The 17,101-nt window shown below is 37.3% G+C and overlaps 2 protein-coding genes across 2 annotated transcripts in view; one reads left to right on the forward strand and one right to left on the reverse strand.

Moving 5' to 3' along the window:
• The first annotated feature begins 1 nt into the window (after position 1).
• PNO1 (partner of NOB1 homolog) lies at positions 2-9,918 on the forward strand. Its single transcript, XM_045549752.1, has 7 exons — positions 2-289; positions 486-635; positions 2,131-2,214; positions 2,413-2,473; positions 2,712-2,829; positions 7,944-8,014; positions 9,030-9,918. Exons 1-7 carry the CDS (start codon positions 83-85, stop codon positions 9,095-9,097), a joined length of 759 nt encoding a protein of 252 aa, XP_045405708.1. The 5' UTR covers positions 2-82; the 3' UTR covers positions 9,098-9,918.
• A 4,241-nt stretch (positions 9,919-14,159) lies between these two features.
• PPP3R1 (protein phosphatase 3 regulatory subunit B, alpha) overlaps positions 14,160-17,101 on the reverse strand; it is a 64,851-nt gene continuing 61,909 nt past the window's right edge. The window contains exon 6 of the mRNA XM_045549753.1: positions 14,160-16,319. Coding sequence (XP_045405709.1) covers positions 16,272-16,319 — 48 coding nt within the window. The 3' untranslated portion in view covers positions 14,160-16,271. The remainder of the gene's footprint in view (positions 16,320-17,101) is intronic.

Consider the following 17,101-nt stretch of genomic DNA (forward strand, 5'->3'; position numbering starts at 1 on the left):
GCGCCTGCGCGGCGCGCCTGCGCGGTGCAACAGCGCACGTGTTGAAGCCGGAAGCGCCCGCTGGGGCTAGAGATCTCTGAGGATGGAAGGCGAGATGGAGACGCAGAGCGCCGGGGCAGAGGAGGGCTTCACACAGGTCACCCGCAAGGGTGGCCGGCGGGCGAAGAAACGACAGGCTGATCAGCTGTCTGCAGCGGGGGAGGGCGCGGACGCGGGCCGCATGGACACAGAGGAGGCCCGGCCGGCGAAGAGGCCCGTCTTCCCGCCCCTGTCCGGGGACGGGCTCCTGGTACTGGAGGGGATCCTGGGACAGGGACGAGTGGAAGTTCAGAGGTGGTTGAAGCTGCAGGGTGCTGTTCTTTTGTGATTCTTCTGAAGTTTAATTAGTTCAGTGAAAGAACTAGTTCCTGTGGATCAGCTGTCATTTTACAACTCCACTCCTATCCCTCCACACGTCTCCTGGGTTCTATTTTCTTTTATTGCAGAGTGGGAAAGAAGAAACAAGGAAAATTCCAGTCCCAGCGAACAGATACACACCATTAAAAGAAAACTGGATGAAGATATTTACTCCTATAGTAGAACATTTGGGACTTCAGATACGCTTTAACTTGAAATCAAGGAATGTAGAAATCCGGGTAAGGAGAATCTCAACCACGTCCGAATATGTTAGGTTTTCTCTCCTACAGGGATGAAAAGGCATGAGTAGACTTTTCTTAATGGAACTTATTCTGTTAAATGGTTTCCTTCCAGTTTTTAAATTTATCACAGTGAGTTTGAACTTCCCAAATGCTTTCAAAATCTGCATTCAATACAAATATTAATTGAATTCCTAAGTTGGTTCTGACATGCTTAGTACTGGCTATGTTTGTGTATATCTTTTATAATGTTGTGTGTTGAATTGAGAAAAGGCCAGTTAAAGAGATTGTCTTAGACAGAAGTATGTAAGTAATGAACATAAGTACTTGCTGTTTTACAGGAACTATATAGAGTCAGGCATCATGGATATGTTCTGAGAAATGCATCCTGAGGCATTATGTGAACATCATAGAGTGTACTTACACAAACCTAGATGGTGTATAAAATTTATTTACATATATTTTTCATATGGAAAACAAATTTCCCAGCACCATTACTGAATATCAATTATTTCTCCTACTTGATCTGCAATTCCACTATCTAATACCATTTATCAGGTTTCTGTATGTGCTGCATTATAATCTTATGAAACCATTGTCACCTGTCTGGTGGGTCTTTAACTGAAACATTGTCACACTGTGCATGACTGTGTTTTAACGGTACTCTTTTTGGGGGAAAAATATGTTATTATTTTGAGAATAAATATAAATTATATATATATGTATTTCTATTCCATAGTGTCAATCCAGGAGTTAGACATTTAAAATTAATTGACTTGGGGCTTTCTTTTCTGGGTGCCAATTTTATACCAGAATCAGTGACCAAAGTTAATTATACTTTCCTTTTTAAGGATTTTTATACCGTCATCAGGACCATTGTAGACTCATCTCTGTTAATACAGGATGTCCCAAAAGTCACCATACATAGGGAAAATGGGAAATTGTAGCTCTCTCTCTTTTGAGGGCAGATCCCTGCTTAAACCATTCTTTGTTTCCCCTTCAGTACCAGGCATGCAGGTAGTTAGGACTGGGATTGTTGATTTGGAAAACATCAACATATGAATGATAATGAAAGTCAGAAGATTAGGTCAGAACTCCCAGGGAATACTGCCTTGAGGGAGAAGAGAAGAGGACCAGGTTGGGCATTGAAGGGATGAACAGAAGATAGAGGTCCTTCAGAGCGTGCATGATTGGGCTGTGCCAGAAGTGTCTTGTTTTTAGCCCTGGAGTCTAATCAGTCAAATGGTGGGGTGCAGTCAGTCATATGAAAGTCTTTGTGTGGAATTGCCCAGCTGTGGAGCTGGGAAGGTTTTGTTTTGTAAACGAAATACAGGATTTATCTCACTCAAACCTGGGTCATACACAATATATTGGGGAAAGGTGGTGGTGAAGGAAATTATAATAATGGGAAAGGTCATTCATGGTATTTTTTTAGTACATTTTCTATTTCATTGCCAGCTATAATTTGTACCTCTCCTCCTTTTTTTTTTAACAGACTTGTAAAGAAACCAAGGATGTTAGCGCTCTGACAAAAGCAGCTGATTTTGTGAAAGCCTTTATTCTTGGGTTTCAGGTGGAGGTGAGTGATTTTATAATATCTTAAATGGGGACTTGAAAAATATTCAGTGTGAACATTTTGGTGGATTGGGCATTTTTTAAAAATTTGAGCTTTTTAGCTCTACAGTTTATAATTTTTGGTTCACAGTTCTTTCTACTTCACCCATTCTCAGGGTGTCTAAATGGAAGGGCCTTCACAGTGTTCATTTTTGTATTATAGGATGCACTTGCCCTCATCAGGTTGGATGATCTCTTCCTAGAATCTTTTGAAATTACAGATGGTGAGTGTGTGGTGGTCTTTTCCTGTGAAATACTTTTTTTGTATTGCTGACTTTGTTGTATTGTGCTGTGACTCTCAGATTTCTAATAGCATCACTCAAGCTCTATTATTAGCAGCTTTTAAAATAGATATATTTTGTATCATGTATAGGGAAATTTACTTGGTGGTTCAACTTTTTGTGGAAGTGGGTGGCGCGCTGGAATGGCTTGCCTTCTGAGGTCTTGCTTTTTCTCATTTAGTGAAGCCTTTAAAGGGAGACCATCTGTCCAGAGCAATAGGGAGAATTGCTGGTAAAGGAGGAAAAACTAAATTCACCATAGAGAATGTAACGCGGACTCGCATAGTTTTGGCTGATGTGTAAGTATCTGATCTTGATAAAATTACTGTCATAATTTGTATTCGATCTTATTAGTTTTTTAAGAAAGTCATAATAGTTATATTTTATGTATAACATTGCCACTAAATCAGTTAGTACAGATGCTCATCAACTTATGGGTGGGGTTACATTGCAGTAAACCCATCATGAGTTGAAAATATCATTAAGTCTAAAATGCATTTATTTTACCTACTGAACATCATAGCTTTGGCTAACCTATCTTAAATGTGCTCAGAACACTTACATTAGCCTACAGTTGACCAAAATTATCCAACACAAAGGCTATTTTATGATAAAATGTTGAATAGGTCATGTAATTTATTGAATACTGTTCTAAAAGTGAAAAACAATGGTTATTTGTGTACTTGAAGTACAGCAAAGTGAATGTGGATCGCGTTTGTACCATGGTAAAGTCGAAAAAAAAAGTTGAACCATCTTAAGTTAGGGACCATCTGCATAGGGTTCTGCGTGAAAAGATCGTCACCTCGTTTGAAAGGAGATTGTTAGGTGAGAAAATTCCAGAAATTATATTTTTTGCTTATTTATCAAAAGGGAAAACATTTAGGAACACTGTTAAATTATATTACAGATGAAGATTTAGATTGTATCTCAGGTGAATCTAATAAATCAGAAGGGAGAACAAGCAATTGGTGTTTCAAATGCCATTGTGAGTCTTTTAAAAGATATATGTGTTTTACTTATATGCCTATGTGTTTTTATATAGGTGTATATATACATATGTATTTTAAGGCCTTTTATGTGTAAAAGAAAGGTGACTATTGCACATTGGTTAAAAAACTAGAGAGCATGGGCCACTCTTTGGTGGCTCACAGCTGTGATCCTAGCACTTTGGGAGGCTGAGGCAGGAGGATCGCTTGAGCCCAGGAGTTTGAGGTTGCAGTGACCTATGATGACACTACTGTGTTCTAGCACAGGTGATAGTGAGACCCTGTTGCAAAAACAAACAAACAGACAAAACTAGAGAGCAGTTATGAGTGAATGTAAATAAGATGATATGGGCTTAAAATAAGGGTTCCAGAAGTAAAGCTGGGATTATCCCTCTCTGAGGTTGAAACTGCTTTGTTTCCAAGTTGGGGATCTTACTGGCAGATGGCTCAGAGGATATAATGCCATGCAATGAAGTTGGGAAACAAAGCACTTGACTGAGAGGAGGGCTCTGCCTGAGATTAAATCCAGAAATAATCTCATTTAGTATCATCTCATTTTTGCTCTAAACTGAAGGGCTCATCATTATTTAGAATCTATATTTTACATATTCTTTATACTTTAAGGATAATTGTAATACTATGTTGATGGCCTTCTTTACCTAAAACTAGGGTATTATATTTTTTTATTTTATGGATTGAGTCAGAAAAATGGAGCCATGTGAAAAGCTTTTTTGAACTGGAAATTTTTAAAATGTGGAAATGTACACCACGTTTTAAAATACTATATATGGATGTTCCCCAAATTACAATGGTGTTGTGTCTCAATAAAACCATCATAAATTGAAGATATCATAACTCAAAAGTGTGTTTTTGACTTAGGATATTTCAGCATATGATGGGTTTGTCCAGAGGCAGCCTCCTTGTAAGTTGAGGAACGTACTGAAAGTGTCACTTTCGGGCCATCCTGGAGTTGAAAAATCTTAAGTGGAATCATCATAAGTCAGGGACTGGCTGAATAGACCTAAAAGCTTTTGTGAATTTAGAAATCTAAAACTGTGAAATGATTTGCTAATGAAATTAGAGTTAGTCTGTCATTAAATTTATAATTTGTAAATTTAGAAGTATATTTATAAGTATTATAAGTCGAACCAATTTTTAACAGCTTTATTGTGGCACAATTTACATACAATAAAATTTGCCTGTTTTAAGTATCTAGTTCAATGAACTTTTGGCAAATGTTACATAGTCTTGTAGTTCTACCGCACTTACACAGTTCTATCACCCTGAAAATTCTCTTGTGCATCTTTGTGGTCAGTCCCCTGCCCCCACCGTGTTCCCTGGCAACCGCTGCTCTACTATCTGTCACTGTGGTTTACCTTTCCCAGATAATTCATTTAAATGGAAATGCATAGTATATAGGTTTTGGTGTCTGACTTCTTTTAATTAGTATGTTATTTTGAGTTTCTCCACTTTGTTGGATATATCAGTAGTTCAAGCCTTACTGATAACATAAAGGTTGATTAACACGTATTTTGTATGTTATATGTATTATATACTGTATTCTTAAAGTAAGGCTCTAGCTTTCTCTAGAAAAGAAAATGTTATTAAGACAATAGTGAGGAGGAGAAAATATATTTACTGTTCATTAAAGTGGAAGTGGATCATCATAAAGGTGTTCATCCTCATCATCTTCGTGTTGAGTGCTGGCTGAGGAGGAAGAGGAGGGGTTGGTCTTGCTGTCTCAGGTGGCAGAGGTGGAGGAGGTAGAAGAGGAGGCAGAAGAGGCAGGCACACTCTGTTTAACTTTACAGAAATACGTTGTAATTTTTGTCTGACTGTTGCTTTTTCATTTCTCTAAAAATGTTTCTATGTGGTACCAATCCTCTTCCACCATTTGTTTAGCTTTAATACTTGTATCCTTGAAGGGTCGATGTTGTAAAAGAAGTCAAAAGCAGTCTTGAATACTCAGAACCCTCCTGGCAGATTGTCTGGTGTCCATTTATCTGGCTCAGCTTCTTTTACATCTTCTTCATCATCATGTCTCCATTGAGTCTTCTGTTAATTCTTTTGCTGTGATGTCTGTTAGCTTTTCTGAATTTCTCTAAGATCTGTATCTTGAAACCCTTCACCTCCCACCTCTTTTGCCATACCCACAATATCTTTCATGATTTCCTGGATTGGCTTTGTTGTAAAATCCTTTGAAGTCATGGACAACATCTGGACATAGTTTTCTCCAGTGGGAATTGATTGTTTTGGTCTTGATGGCTTTCACAGCTTTTTCTGTAACAATCATGGCATCCTCAGTGGTGTAACCCTTCCAGACTTTCATGATGTTCTCTTCCATAGCATTGATAATCCTTTCCATAGAGTACCATGTGTAGTGAGCCTTAAAGATCCTTATGACTCCCTGATCCAGAGGCTGAATTAGAGACATTGTATTTGGGAGCAAATAAATTACTTTGGCATCTTCAGTGTTGAACTCATGGGAGTCTTGGTGGCCAGGCACTTTGTCCAGTATCAAAAGAACTTAAAAGGCAGTCCTACTGGCAAGGTACTTCCTGACCTCAGAGACAAAGCCTCAATGGAACCAGTTCAGAAAAAGGGTTCTCATTGTCCAGGACTTCTTGTTTTACAACCAAAAGATTGGCAGCTGGTGTTTGTCTTTGCCCTTCAAGACTCGGTTAGCAGCTTTGTAGGTAAAGGCAGTCCTGATCGTAAACCTGATTGCATTTGCACAAAACAATAGAGTTAACCTGTCCTTTCCTGTCTTACATCCTGGTGCTTCTCTTCCTTATTAATAAATGTCCTTCTGGCACTTTTTCCCAGAACACAGTGTTATCATCTGCATTAAAAACCTGTTGAGGCAAATATTCCTTCTCAATGATTTTTTTTTTTTTTTTTTTTTAACCCCAAGACCTGGTCTTGAGAGTCTCACTCTGTCACTCCGGCTGGAGTGCAGTGCTGTCATCATAGCTCACTGCAGCCTCAAACTCCTGGGCTCAGGTGATCCTACTGCCTCAGCCTCCCAAGTAGCTAGGACTACAGGTGCATGCCACTATTTCCAGATTATTTTTCTTATTTTCTGTAGAGATGGGGTCTCCCTATGTTGCCCAGGCTGGTCTCAAACTCCTAGCCTCAAGCAGCCCTCCCACCTCAGTCTCCCAGAGTGCTGGGATTATAGGCATGAGCCACCATGCCCGCCCTATGAATGTTATTTTTGATGACTTGCTAATAACCTGGCAAAGTACACTATAATGTGACCAAGATATAAAACTAAAAACAATTTGTCCCAGATATATTCAGTATAGCAGATGGGAAGTAATGTTGCCTATGTGTCTTGAAACCTACATTTTTTTCCCAACTATTGCCCTATTACTTTGGTTCTTTTAGTAGCAACACTACTCCCACTTTATCTATTCTCGTTGTCTTTATTTCCTCAATCTTCCATGCTCTATTTTAAATAATTTTATTTTTATCAAAGTGAGACATACACATAGTTAAGAAAACAAGTTTCTCCTATCTGCCTCCATTTCACCCTCTTTAGAGGAACCAATTTCAACTCTTTTAGCTAATTTTAAAAAATTATTTATGTCTCTATTCCTAGATATTTTGCTTATATACAGCTTCCTGATTTATTTTTGAGATTCACTATTGACTTTCTATCCTGAAAGACGAAGATTTAGCATTCTTTCACCCCCTCTCTTGCCTCTAGCGCACACACTCAGCCTTTCTAACACTCCAGCTTACTGATTCCTCTCTGTCTTCCCCATAGTCACCTGTGCTCTTGGTAGATCAGTGTTCAGGAGTTCAATATTGCCTGCAAAGAAAAATCAGTGCTCAATGTGTTTATAGTTGAGCCAGGTGAAATACTGTGATTACTTTATCTTTCCTTGGCAACATTGTTTTCATTTGAGGAAGTTTTTTGTTTGTTTCTTTGTTGGTACAAATGTATGTGACTGGCCCTGAGCACACGGCCTCAAGAGGTCCTGAGAAAATGTGCTCCTTTCTTCTGTGTCTGTCTGTGTGCTTTCTTAACTTTCAGTGTACTAATTCAGTAAAAGTCTATTCATTGTCTTTATGTCCTCTTGGTGTATTCAGATGCATCAGACATTTTAGAAATCTCTCCTTAGGGGATTCTCTTCCAAAAGTACCCCTGCCCTCTCTGCTTTCATCCTTGGTGCACTGTGGCCATCCTGAGTTCACCTGTTACCTTAGCTCATTTGCTATTAGAATCCTTTGGTTCTTGGACTCTCTTCCTGGAGTTCACCCTTTTTAAAGTTGATTTTTAGTATATTCACAGAGTTGCACAACCATCACTACCACCTTCATTTAGGAATCTGGATCCATCATCTTCCAGTTTTTGGCTTGTAAGACTTCAGTAAGGAAATGTTTTTTGTTACTAATTTGTCTCATTTTATCTCTTTCAGGAAAGTTCACATCCTTGGCTCTTTCCAAAACATCAAGATGGCAAGAACTGCCATTTGCAACCTCATCCTGGGTAATAGCCGTTTATTTCTTCGGTGTTTTCTCTGGAAAGAATAAGGAATTAATTTAGGAACTCAAACCACATTTGCAAAGCAGTTTAGGGTAATGTTAAAGATGGCAAGTAGAAACCCTTAGGAGTTTGCAAATGTGGACTTATAGAAAAAAGTAGAAATATTTTTGCTTGGATTACATTTGTCTGCTAAAGAATAGAAGGTGTTTGCTGGGTAATGTTGCTTAGATCTTTGCTGCTTTCCCAATGAGGTACGCACCAGAGCCATTCCAGACTAGCCGGGAACATCACATTTTAGGTTCAGCAAAAAAGGAGCTGCTGAATAGCTTTGATCAATTTAATTGATCCATTTAATCCCATTTTCATGATCCTGCAGCAAAGCCAGTAGTACTTTATGGTAAGAGTTATAGAATCCTAAAAGCTTGCTCAGAAAATACTTGGGATTCTACTTTGGTGCCCAGGTCTAGCTGACTGGCTTGTTTTTGAAGTATTTTGACAACTCAGTGCCTTTGGCTCTTAGAAATTTAAAATGTCTTTTGGAGAATATTTGGGTATGATTTCCTTAAAAGCTTTTTTGGTTTAAGGTAGAGCCAATGAAAAAATGTCCCTGTTCTTTTTAGGGTTGAAGACCCTTTTCCACATACAGTTGGTCCTCTGTATCTGCAGGTTCCACATCTGCAGATTCAACCAACTGTAAATCAAAAACATTCTAAAAACACACAAAAAATACTGCAAATAAAGAAAATACTGTATAACAACTATTTACATAGCATTTACATTGTATTAGGTATTATAAGTAATCTAGAGATGATTTAAAGTATATGGGAGGATATATGTAGGTCATATGCAAATACACGACTTTTCAATAAGGGACTTGAGCATCTGAGATTTTTGCTATCTGCAGGGCTTTTAGAACCAACCTGCCACAGATGCCAACGTATGACTGTAGTTTCTATGTGAGTATATTTGTATACATATATTATACATGTATAACTCCTTTTTTTTTTTTCCTTTCCAGGAAATCCTCCATCAAAGGTTTATGGCAATATTCGAGCTGTGGCTAGCAGATCAGCAGACCGATTCTGATTTCAAATCAGAGACTTTTATTTTGTCTTTGAACTCTAGGAAAAAGACCTTACACTCTACAACTGGTCACAGGAAACCATGTGAAGAATTTCAGTCACTTCAAGCCTCGGTCACTTTTTCCATTCTCTGTCAGAGCACAAACAGAAAGGAAAAGTTTAGTAGTATTCACAGTCAACAGCTTTTAGGAGTATTTAAAAGTCAAAATCTATTACCATTATTATACTTAACACATTAGGTATAATTTATAATTTTTTTTTCATTTTAAATCATATGTAGCAGATCTGTGTAGTTTGTAATCCTCTCATTTGGAGGGAAACTTCTTGCTGAAACAGTTCTTTGTGAATTTATGAGTTTTTATTTATAAATTTATAAAATGTTGTAAATTTTATAAATTTATAAACATTTCTTTATAAATTGTAATTAAAAGGATCATCTCAGAAAGCCTCTCCATGAAACATGTCCCTTCTTAAATACCATGTGGTGTGTGAGCATTTTAGTATCAGGTCATAAGTAGCAGTTTTAGCTGTATTGTATAAATTAATAAGGGCTAATTTTTATACCTGTTCCGCAGTTTTTAAAATTAAAGACCTGCGTCACAAGGTTGATATGAGGAAAGAGTCTTATTTTTTCAAATAAGCGTTTAGTGAACGTACTCGGACATTACCAATATTGGGTATACAGATACTCCTCAACTTATGATACATTTATGTCTGACTAAACAATTGTAAGTTGAAATATCATAGGTCAAAAATGTATTTAATACACCTACCCTACTGAACCTTAAACATGCTCAAAACAGATTAGCCTGCAGTTGGGCAAAATCATCTAACATAAAGCCAATATAGTGTTGAATATCTCATAATTTATTGAATACTGTACTGAAAGTGAAAAACAATGGTTGTATGGATACTCAAAGTACAGTTTCTACTGAATGCCTAACATTTTCATGCCATTGTAAAGTTGAAAAATCATAAGTAGAACCATCGTAAGTCTGTATTTCTTCTATAGTAAAGATGAAATGGTAAAAGAATGTCCCCACCAATAAAAATTGTGCAATAGATTTTTAACTAGAGTCTGCCTATTTAAATATTATCTGATTATTTTATTCATTTTTAAATGGAAGGACTTTTATTAAACATGATTTTGATACAATCTCTTGTACATCTTTAAAACACTTAATGAAAACTTTTTTTTTTTTTGAGACAGAGTCTCGCTCTGTTGCCCAGGCTAGAGTGAGTGCTGTGGCGTCAGCCTAGCTCACAGCAACCTCAAACTCCTGGGTTTAAGCGATCCTACTGCCTCAGCCTCCTGAGTAGCTGGGACTACAGGCATGCGCCACCATGCCCAGCTAATTTTTTGTATATATATTTTTAGTTGGCCAGATTATTTATTTATATTTTTAGTAGAGACAGGGTCTCACTCTTGCTCAGGCTGGTCTCGAACTCCTGACCTCAAGCGATCCACCCGCCTCGGCCTCCCAGAGTGCTAGGATTACACAGGCGTGAGCCACCGCGCCTGACCTAATGAAAACTTTTAAACTTGGATGAGAGTGTTAGAAAGTTCATGTAAGAACTAAAAGGAAAAGTACTCTTACTAAGCTGCTGTTTCCTTTTATCAGTTACATGTGCCACTGTTCCCAGCGAGTTTGTACATCACATGGAATTGGATATACTTACATACTAACTATGAATTCAACTGAAAATTGCTGAAAATGTCCTACCCCAAATAATTTTTTATCCTGTTGCAACACAACAGCATGGAGAAAGTATGTGTATGGTGTTACCAGATCCCTTTCCTCACACCTTTGAACTTTATTCTGCAGTCTGTACAGGCTTCCAGATGTACTTGCCCACCCTCACCCTTTGCCTAGGAAGTACATTCAAAATTATGACTACTTAGTATGTACTTTTCTGGGGAATGTCCACAGCTTTCTTCAGGTTTTCAAAACACTTGGCTGAAAGGAACCGTTGCTAGGTAACCATAAATGTTTTGGGTTGATTTTTAAGGCACTGAGGCAGAAAGTTAAGCATAATTTTGATTGAGAAAGTATGATTTCTGTGTATTAAAGGAAAGTAACATTTTTTTATTATTTGAATTAACTTCATTTTGAAGATCTCTTTTTAACGTAGTTAAAACCATATGGGAAAGCAAATGTATTTCCCAGGCAGCTGTTAAAATTTAGGATGCTGAACTTTGGTTGAAGGACTTATTTTGGGCCCATCCTTAGTCAAGTGTTTATATCTCCCCTTCCCTCTTGGAGAGTAGTACTAATTGGGGCTTGAAGAGAAAATGTTAGAGGGAACCCAGCTAGTTCTTGAGACAGGAAAGGATTAAGAAGGAATAGAGGTAATAAATTTTGACTATCGCACTGGTAGTTGATCTTAACCACGCAGATCAAATGTTAATAACATCATTAAACCTGTCTTGTGACCAAGACACAATCTAACATTTCAAAACTTATCCATGTTTCTGTGGCACTTGTTATGCTATATTGCAATTGTATCTTCCTGCCACTCTAAGCCCTCTTAGGATCTTTGGATACTCGGTATCTAGTACATTCCTGAGATATAACAGTTCACTTACCTATTTATTGGTACGTTGCCTGCATTGCCTGGGGGATGTGCCTAGAAGAGTATTTTCTTTAGGTATCTGTGGTTGAGAAGGGAGATCATAGGGTTTCCTCCTGGTCACTCCAAAAGATTTGGGCTCCAACTCTCGTGCCACCTAGAACTAGGATGGTAGGGAAGAAAGCTTGTGCTTATTGAGGATGTGGGCAAGAGACTAATTCTGATCCTAGAGCCATGCTAACCATGTTTAGATTGGGACAGCATGTTTAGGTTACTGGAAGCGTATGGTGACATGTACACAGCCATTCTACAACTTGCAAAATACTTGTATTATGCAAATACAAATTACTCCTTTGGTCAAAGAAATCAGTAAGTTTTCAGGAGGCTTAAGAGAGCCAAGGACTCAAATATTTGATCTGTTTAGCTCATTGATTTCAATGCCCAATGGAAGTGAAAGCTGAAATGGCAATGCACTTTAACTTAAATTTTAGCTACTGCAATGAGAGCAATTTAAATGTGTGGGAGTTTTTGAATACTAAGGATTAACGTTTCAAGGTGTGAGCTTGAACATTTTCTTTATGGGTAAGTCCTGGAAACCATCTAGAAAGACTGATTTTTAAAAAAAAAAATACATAAAATTTATCACTTTCTTTTTACGTGTACATACAATTCGGTGACATTAAGTTCATTCACATTATTGTGCAACCATCACTATTATCCATCTTCAGAACTTAACCTTCAGCAATGGAAGCTCTGTATCCAATAAATTTTCTCCATTTTCCTCTTCCCCAGCCCGTGTACTCCAGGAATCTTAAGTGGAATCACATACTTGTTCCTTTGTGACAGGCATATTTCACTTAGCATGTCTTTAGGGTTCATCCATGTTATATATATAGTATGTGTCAAAATTACCTTGCTGTTAGAGCTAAATAGTATTCCACATTTTGTTTATGCATTCATCTGCAGATGATACCTGGGTTGCTTACACCTTTTGGCTATTGTGAATAACGCTGCCATGAACACAGATGTACAAACACCTACTTGGACTTCCTCCTTTCACTTCCTTTGGTTATATACACTGAAGTAGAATTCCTGGATCATACAGTGATTATTTTGAGGAACCATTATACCTCTTCCACAGTGGCTGCACCATTTTACATTCCCATTAACAATGCACAGGGGTTCCAATCTCTCTACAACACTTTAGCTCACCCTAATGGATGTGGTGTTTCATTGCGGCTTTGATTTACATTTCCCTAATGACTAATGATGTTGAACATCTTTTCATGTACTTATTGGCCATTTGTACATCTTTTTTGCATAATGGCTATTCAAGTCTTCTACCCAGATTTTAATCAGGATTTGTTGTTGAGTTGTAGTTCTTTAAATATTCGGGACATCAATCTCTTATCCGATGATTTGCAACTGTTTTCTCCCATTCTGTGAGTTGCCTGCCATTTCACTCTGTAGATAGACATCTTGTCTTCTCTCAAAAATGTTACAAGTAGGTAAAGAAAGGGAGCTCTGGAGCTTATCCATCTACTTACTTAGGCTTAACAAACCTATACTCCTAGGACACTCTAAGGAGCCACAGAACCCAGTGTACAGTATCCTGTAACTAGTGCAACCCGACAATATGGGTATTCTGGGTACAAAACATCCTCAACAACCTGCAACTCATCTGGGCCAGGGATGTCACGAGTATGTCAAGTGCCTATTACAGTGCTGGACATGAGGTAGGGACTGTAGAGTTGTTGAATAAATCAGTTGAATGAATCTCAAAAAATCCCAATTTTTACATATTATACAGCAACAAAGTACTGAATAGCATTTATTATAAAATCACAACTGCAAAATGGGTTGTCACATGTTACTTCATTTATTAAATACTAACAGCTAGGAAATATTCTGGATAACTGGGTCTATCAGTGGACAACAGATACATCACTACATTTGTGGTGCATTAATTTCATTCAACAGCCAGGGAAGACAAAATAGTCAGCAAAGGAAAAAAATAGAGGTAACGAGACCCAGGTGAATCTGCATTTTTAAATAGGGTGGCCAGGAGAGTTCATTTTTAGCCAGGACATAACTAAACACAGACTTGAAGGCATTAGCCATGGGATTGGGGGGGTGGGGGGAGGGGGAGGAGCAGAGAGGGGCAGATAGTCGGAAGGCCTAACATGGCAGCAGCCAGACTCCAGGTGCCTCAAGGAGGCTAAGAGGACTGGAGCAGAGAAAGGGTCAGTAGTAAGGGATGAGATCAGGAAGATCTCATCTAATTGGGGACAGAGGAGAGAGTCCTACAGGGCTTTGTATGTTTTTGTAATGACTTGTGTTTTTTTATCCAATGATGAAGCAAATTTATTTTACCCATGACTTAAAAGTGAAGGATCAACTATCACTTTATCAGAGTTTATAAAAAACCTAAAAGAATGAATAAAAACTATCTTATGGCTGTGGAAGCCCATCAAAGACAACTGAATACATGCAACCAAGTTTCAAATATTTTATTTTCTTATTCATACAGTATGAAGTTTTCTAAAGATCCCACAACATGACGTATCATGCAGAAGAAAAACTAAACATTCAACATAAACCACCCCCTCCCCTCCCCACCCCCACACACAAACTAAAAAAAAAAAAAAAAAAAAAAGAGAGAGAGAAAAGAAAGAAAAAAAACCCCTCATTCCCCAGTAAGGAAATAATGTTTGCACTATTTTTCTGTAACGCCAGCCAAGATATGCACAAGCAAGAGAAATAGAAAGCATTTGCTAAAATATTTGTAACAAATACTTATGTACAAAAAATTCACAAAAGACTAGTTTCCCCTTGAAGCAGAGCACATGGCAGTTGACACTGGAACAGATCAAACCACTGGCTGGGATTATAAGCCACGTACTGATCCAGAGGAAGAAAGTTACATGTAGTGGAGATTTTCAGTTTGAACATTAACATTTCCAAAGTTTGGCAACATTATCTTTTAAAATTATGCAAATTATGTAAACAAGAGGTACATTTTAAATTGATCTACATGCAAAACTCCATGTCATGCAAGGACACCAAGCACCGGGATTTTTCTCTCACAGACAGAGCCCATGATGTGCAGCACTCAGTTGAAGGAACAGCGATGGCAGGCAGGTGTGCTCATTTAAGATTCATTCACCTTGATTCAACCTGCCCTTTTCCACTCATGATTATAAAACCAGTTTTTATAGAAAAACTATATAGGGAAAGACTACTGTCATACAAAGCTAACCAAAATGTTTTTCTTCCAGCCAATAGTACCTGTGCAGAAAAGGGAAGGGATAACATCAAGTGGTAGAACATGATACACTACTTTTATATCACACAAATTTATTAAGTTATCATCCATTACCAATTATATGGGCAAATCAAGGAAAAACCATCATGCATTCTCTATGCCTTACGGTAAGGAGAGGTATAAATTTGAATAGAATTTTGCTCTTCTGTGACATATAATTAGCAAGACTTCTCCCACTTAAATCACAAATATATGTGGGTGTTTAGATACATACATGCACATTAAATATCACCAGATTTTTAGATTTGCTGCAAGTCTTTTGAAACACAGAAGGGAAATTCATGGTTCAAACATGAGTTTAATGACAAATTATTTACCCATGTAATGAAACAAATGGATATCCTAAGCAGTTACATGATTACTTCAGGTATTCTTCATTAAGTAATAATGCATACAATAAATCATGATTGCCTAAGATAGCTTCTGGCCTTTATGTATAAAAATCACAACTGGTAACTTACATTTACTCAGGGACATTTAATAAATGCAATGGCTCCTAGTTACAAAGTAACAGAATGAAGCAGCCATAAGCACTGTGCAGTTACCATATGAACACAAGAACTAGCTCTTGGCAGTAGCACTGAACTTATACTTTCTCCTCAAGCAGAGGTGTATGAAAAGCTGCTCAGCAATGAGACGTAGTCCCTGGAAATATAATAAGTATAAATAAAGTTACAGACTCCTTTGTTACAAAAATGTAATTAAGGTAAATAATAGGACATTAACAAATGCTTTGTCAATCTCTCAAAGGAGAAAACACAGGAAAAGGAAAATAGCTGGCCTAACACCCGGCTCAAATTGTACAATCTTCTATCTATATATAAAACTGTGTGAAATAAAAGTAAGGATGTTTTATGTTCTGCTTGGCACTTTTGTACTCTATTGTTTTGTTTCTGAATCAAGTATATTAAATTAAAGCCAACCTACTACATATAAAGCTACATATATCTATATATAAATATTTACATATGTATATATAGATACTTTCTTGTTATAAAAGATGAAGAAAAATAAATTAAAAAGCCAACCCCTTCCCTTTCTCCACCACATTGATATGCTCTTTTCATGTTGCTGTCCTTCAGACTTTAAAGTGCTACACTGAGTTATTGAGAGAGTAAGAGTTCAATAACACTTAGTTGGCTTCATGAGGCTCATGTTGGAAAATGTGGCTTCACAGAGAAAAATACTTCCATTTAAATACACAGAGAGCATTGCTGGACGTCTTGAGCAGATCTTCAGAGATGGAGAAGAAAGCAAAAGTGTTGGGTGGTACTCTTAAGAGTCACACGTCTACCACCATCTTTTTGTGGATATCTAGGCCACCTACGACCTGCAACAGATAGGAACAAATCAAGCTGACCAATGTTTCAGAAATTTCTTTTTAGTAGTCTAACCGTCTTATCAAACTACAATTTAAAAAACATATTCTTTTAGCCATTTTCAGAAAGTGGATTTAAAAAAAAAAAAAAAGACAACCTAAGTGACCTCCAGTTAGAGTTTTCATGACTTCTTTCTCCTAGGATAACAGGTATTTTTTTGTGTGTGTTCTAGTACAAGGGTCAGCAATATTGTTCTGTTAAGGTACAGACAGTAAATATTGCAGGCTTTGTAGGCCACATATAATTTCTTTTGCATCTTCTTTTTCTTTTGTTTTAAAAACACTTTACACATGTAAAAACTATTCTTAGCTCGAAGACATATGCAAACAGCCCATGGGCAGGATTTGGCTTGCTCTATAGTTTGTTGACCCTTACTCTAAGTAATTTACTATCACAGGATAAGCAGAAGCTATCATAAAAATTGTTCTAAAAAATCAAATATGGACTTCACTGTCAGTCTGTTCTAGAAAGTAACAAAAAGTACCAAATGAATAAAAATTTCTACATATTATTTTTCCATGGAGTCAAATACATGTAGAGTATATCTCAGACAATACTGACATGGTAATCTAAAAGTATAATCATCTGTATTATTTTGGGGGAATGTTTTATTAAGTATAACCTACATAAAGAGAATGTGTAAGTCAAAAATGTCCATAGCTTGATGAATTTTCACAGAGTGAACACAAAATAAACAGTAACAAGTGCCCCAAACCATTACCAGAACTTGTCT

This window comes from Lemur catta, chromosome 4 (assembly GCF_020740605.2).
Source record: "Lemur catta isolate mLemCat1 chromosome 4, mLemCat1.pri, whole genome shotgun sequence".
Taxonomy (NCBI): Eukaryota; Metazoa; Chordata; class Mammalia; order Primates; family Lemuridae; genus Lemur; species Lemur catta.

Bases quoted from the DNA above. Each gene is read 5' to 3' on its own strand.
- PNO1 (XM_045549752.1), top strand. From the start codon at position 83: ATGGAAGGCGAGATGGAGACGCAGAGCGCCGGGGCAGAGGAGGGCTTC. The intron at 290-485 runs GTACTGGAGGGG...CTTTTATTGCAG, and splicing joins TGTCCGGGGACGGGCTCCTG to AGTGGGAAAGAAGAAACAAG. The intron at 2,474-2,711 runs GTGAGTGTGTGG...TTTCTCATTTAG, and splicing joins ATCTTTTGAAATTACAGATG to TGAAGCCTTTAAAGGGAGAC.